This window comes from Micromesistius poutassou (genome assembly GCF_964030765.1).
Source record: "Micromesistius poutassou genome assembly, chromosome: 19".
In the NCBI taxonomy this organism is placed as follows: domain Eukaryota; kingdom Metazoa; phylum Chordata; class Actinopteri; order Gadiformes; family Gadidae; genus Micromesistius; species Micromesistius poutassou.
The window spans coordinates 397,545-401,166 of NC_140289.1; the positions used below are offsets into that span (position 1 = coordinate 397,545).

The 3,622-nt window shown below is 45.7% G+C and overlaps 1 protein-coding gene across 1 annotated transcript in view; it reads left to right on the forward strand.

The window, feature by feature from the left end:
* The window catches only part of LOC311364066 (transcription factor 23-like), a 4,532-nt gene extending 1,368 nt beyond the window's left edge, over positions 1–3,164 (forward strand). Inside the window, 5 exon segments of the mRNA XM_084484074.1 lie at positions 1,588–1,696; positions 1,699–1,722; positions 1,725–1,765; positions 2,175–2,318; positions 2,742–3,164. Of these exon segments, the coding sequence (XP_084340200.1) occupies positions 1,588–1,696; positions 1,699–1,722; positions 1,725–1,765; positions 2,175–2,318; positions 2,742–2,870 (447 nt within the window). The 3' untranslated portion in view covers positions 2,871–3,164.
* Positions 3,165–3,622: the final 458 nt, after the last annotated feature.

The following is a 3,622-nucleotide window of genomic DNA, read 5'->3' on the forward strand; positions in this document are numbered from 1 at the left end:
CTACTGCTACATTAATACTACTGCTACATTAATACACCTACTGCCATACTAATACACCTACTGCTAATTAATACATACTACTGCTACATTAATACATACTACTGCACATTAATACATACTACTGCTACATTAATACATTCTACTGCCACATTAATACATACTACTGCTACATTAATACATACTACTGCTACATTAATACATACTACTGCTACATTAATACATACTACTGCTACATTAATACATACTTCTACTGCATATATTAATACATACTTCTACTTCTACTGCATATGTTAATATTTACTTCTACTTCTACTGCATATATTAATACATACTTCTACTTCTACTACATATATTAATATATATTTCTACTACTACTACTGTATATATTAATATATACTTCTACTACTACTACTACTACTACATATATTAATATATACATACATACTACTACTACTACTACTACATATATAAATACATGCTGCTACTACATATGAATACATACATACTACTACCTCATATATTAATACATACTACTACTACTACTACTACTGCTCCTACTACATACACTAATATATACTACAGCAAACATTAATACATACATAAATACTACTACTACTACATATAAACATACTACTATATATATTAATATAGTATTACTACTACTACTTACTTCTACTCCTATTACTACAGCCATTACTATTAATATTATATTTAAAAAAATCTGAACAATTTGGATTAAAAGTGGAGTTAAAGCTGGGCTGGGATGAACATACAAGAATGTGGGGCTGACAATAAAACAGTCTGACCTGTCTAGAGACTACGGAGTAAGCGCTGAGAGTATTATGGGATGCAAGATGGATGAGGAAGGAAAGGAAGACGACAGAACTGAACCTCCTCAGCTCATCTATTATAAATGAGGAAGAGACGTGTAGTTTAATATGAGTGGAGGAGAGGTGGAGGAGAGGTGGGGGAGAGGTGGAGGAGAGGTGGAGGTGAGGTGGGGGAGAGGTGGAGGAGAGGTGGAGGTGAGGTGGAGGTGAGGTGGGGGAGAGGTGGAGGTGAGGTGGAGGAGAGGTGGAGGTGAGGTGGAGGTGAGGTGGGGGAGAGGTGGAGGAGAGGTGGAGGAGAGGTGGAGGAGAGGTGGAGGAGAGGTGGGGAGAGGTGGAGGAGAGGTGGAGGTGAGGTGGGGGAGAGGTGGAGGAGAGGTGGAGGTGAGGTGGAGGAGAGGTGGAGGTGACCCACAGCCTCTGTCCGCTACGCCGGTGAGCCACTGAGCCCGGTGGCGCTACGGTGGAGATTTGACACAGAAGTGTAATTTGCGCTTCAAGGCTCATTCTGAATCACTCTTCAGAATCATTACTGTAACAAAACTACGCTGTACTCTGAAGCAGTTGAAGTCTGCCTCAGGTCAGGTTTCTACCGGAGGGATCCAATCCATCAAATGTACTGTAACAGAAGTTAACCATTTCAGTTTCCATTCAGTCAGTCCATCCCCGGGGTTTTTCTCGCGTACGTTTTAGAACAACGCTTGGACAAAACGACGACCAATGAATACAATGACAATGAAACCCCTCTTATCTGCTGAAGTCTGCCCTCCAGGTCCACAGCGAGTCCAGGTCCCGGTGCGGTCCCGGCGCAGGGGGTCCGGGCGGTCCCGCTGGGTCCGGGGTCGCGACCCGGGGGCTGCGGTCGCACCACTCCCAGAGAACGCAGCGCGAGAGCGAGCCGCGTACGCAACCTGCGCCAGGCCTTCCACAGCCTGCAGGTACACACACACACACACACACACACACACACACACACACACACACACTGCAGGTACACACACACACACACACACACACACACACACACACACACACACACACTGCAGGTACACACACACACACACACACACACACACACACACACACACACACATTGCAGGTACACACACACACACACACACACACACACACACACACACACACACACACACACACACACACACACACACACACTGCAGGTACACACACACACGCACGCACACACACACACACACACACACACACACACACTGAAGGTACACACACACACACACACACACACACAGAATACAGATACACAAACACACGTATACATACGTACGTACATGTATATATATGAGTATTAACGCAGCTCCTCCGGTCCACTAGGCGGCGCTGCCCTCCGTCCCCCCAGACACCAAACTCTCCAAGCTGGACGTGCTGCTGCTGGCCACCAACTACATCACCCAGCTGTCAGACACCCTGCAGCGGGGCGGAGCCTCCCAGCCCAGCATGGCCCTCCGCCCCGTTAAGGTCAGCCCAGCGGCCGTCAAACGCACCCCAACACGCCGGTGGAGGGGTGAGCCGGGGGGGGGGGGGGGGGGCCACCGCCGTGAAGGTGCAGAGAGTGAGCTGGACGCGTCCCACCGGGACGGCAGTGGAGCAGCAGACAGCGCGGGTTGTCTGGTTGAACCCCTGGCTCCTCTTAAGCCCGTCAAATAATTAGCATTTTTGTTGATAAAACTCTTCCAAATGTTTAGAACATTGGAAGCTTTCACAAAGTTCAGACGGAACCCTCGCCAATGTTTAGACCAGACCATTCCCAATTTTTTGGTTAAACCATTTCAAATGTTTAGACCAAACCCGTCCCAAGGTTCAGTCTGGTATGGGAACCATTCCAATAGCAGTGCTCTCGTGCCAGAACATTTCCTAACCTCTGCATCCTGTCTGTTGCAGAAGTGGCCGATGCGCTCTCTGCTCTACTGCGGTAACGTGGGAGAGCTCCTCTCGGCCAATCAGAAGACCGCTCAATCACAGGAAGTGACACGCCCGCCAAGTCCTACGTTTGAAAACATCCACGAATGATTTTTACCCAACGTAGTGCACTAATACCCAAGGTCGTGCTCTAAAACACCAGGCTGTGCACTAAAATCACAAGCTAGTGAACTTAAACCCAGGTGAGTGTGCACTTTAACCTCAAGGTAGTGCACTTAAACCCAACGTAGTGCACTTAAACCCAACATAGTGCACTTAAACCCAACGTAGTGCACTTAAACACAACAAAGTGCACTTAAACCCAACAAAGGCACTAAAACTCATCCTATGACATTGAGATGTACATGATTTCTACTGCTATGCAAAGTGTTTTATTTGAATGTAATATTTTATTAAATCAGACCTGTATCTCCTAATATTTTATTTGTATGTAATATTTTATTAAAACATGTATCTCCCATGTTTCATCTTCTTTATTGTGGTGGTGATGAGATGGCCTGAAAAAGCATCAATAAATCAATAATGTGATCAGATGTTCATCCGCACACACACTGGGTGACATTAAGGTTAGTTTCAAGTTCAAACACAAACCCTTGGGTGAGCATTAGTTAGTGAGGGGTAGTTAATTAGGTAACCAACAACCGGTACCCACTAACCAATGTGAGAGAGACAGAGAGAATGAAGATGGATGGGTGTATTATAAAGACAACACACCCACCCACTAACCCATACCCTAGTGGTTAGTTAACCTCTAATCTTATGTGCTTGTAAACTTCTACGGTTAAGATGATATGTTTGTTAGTCTGTGGTCGTTTCTACGTGCAGATATTCGTGTGTGTGCA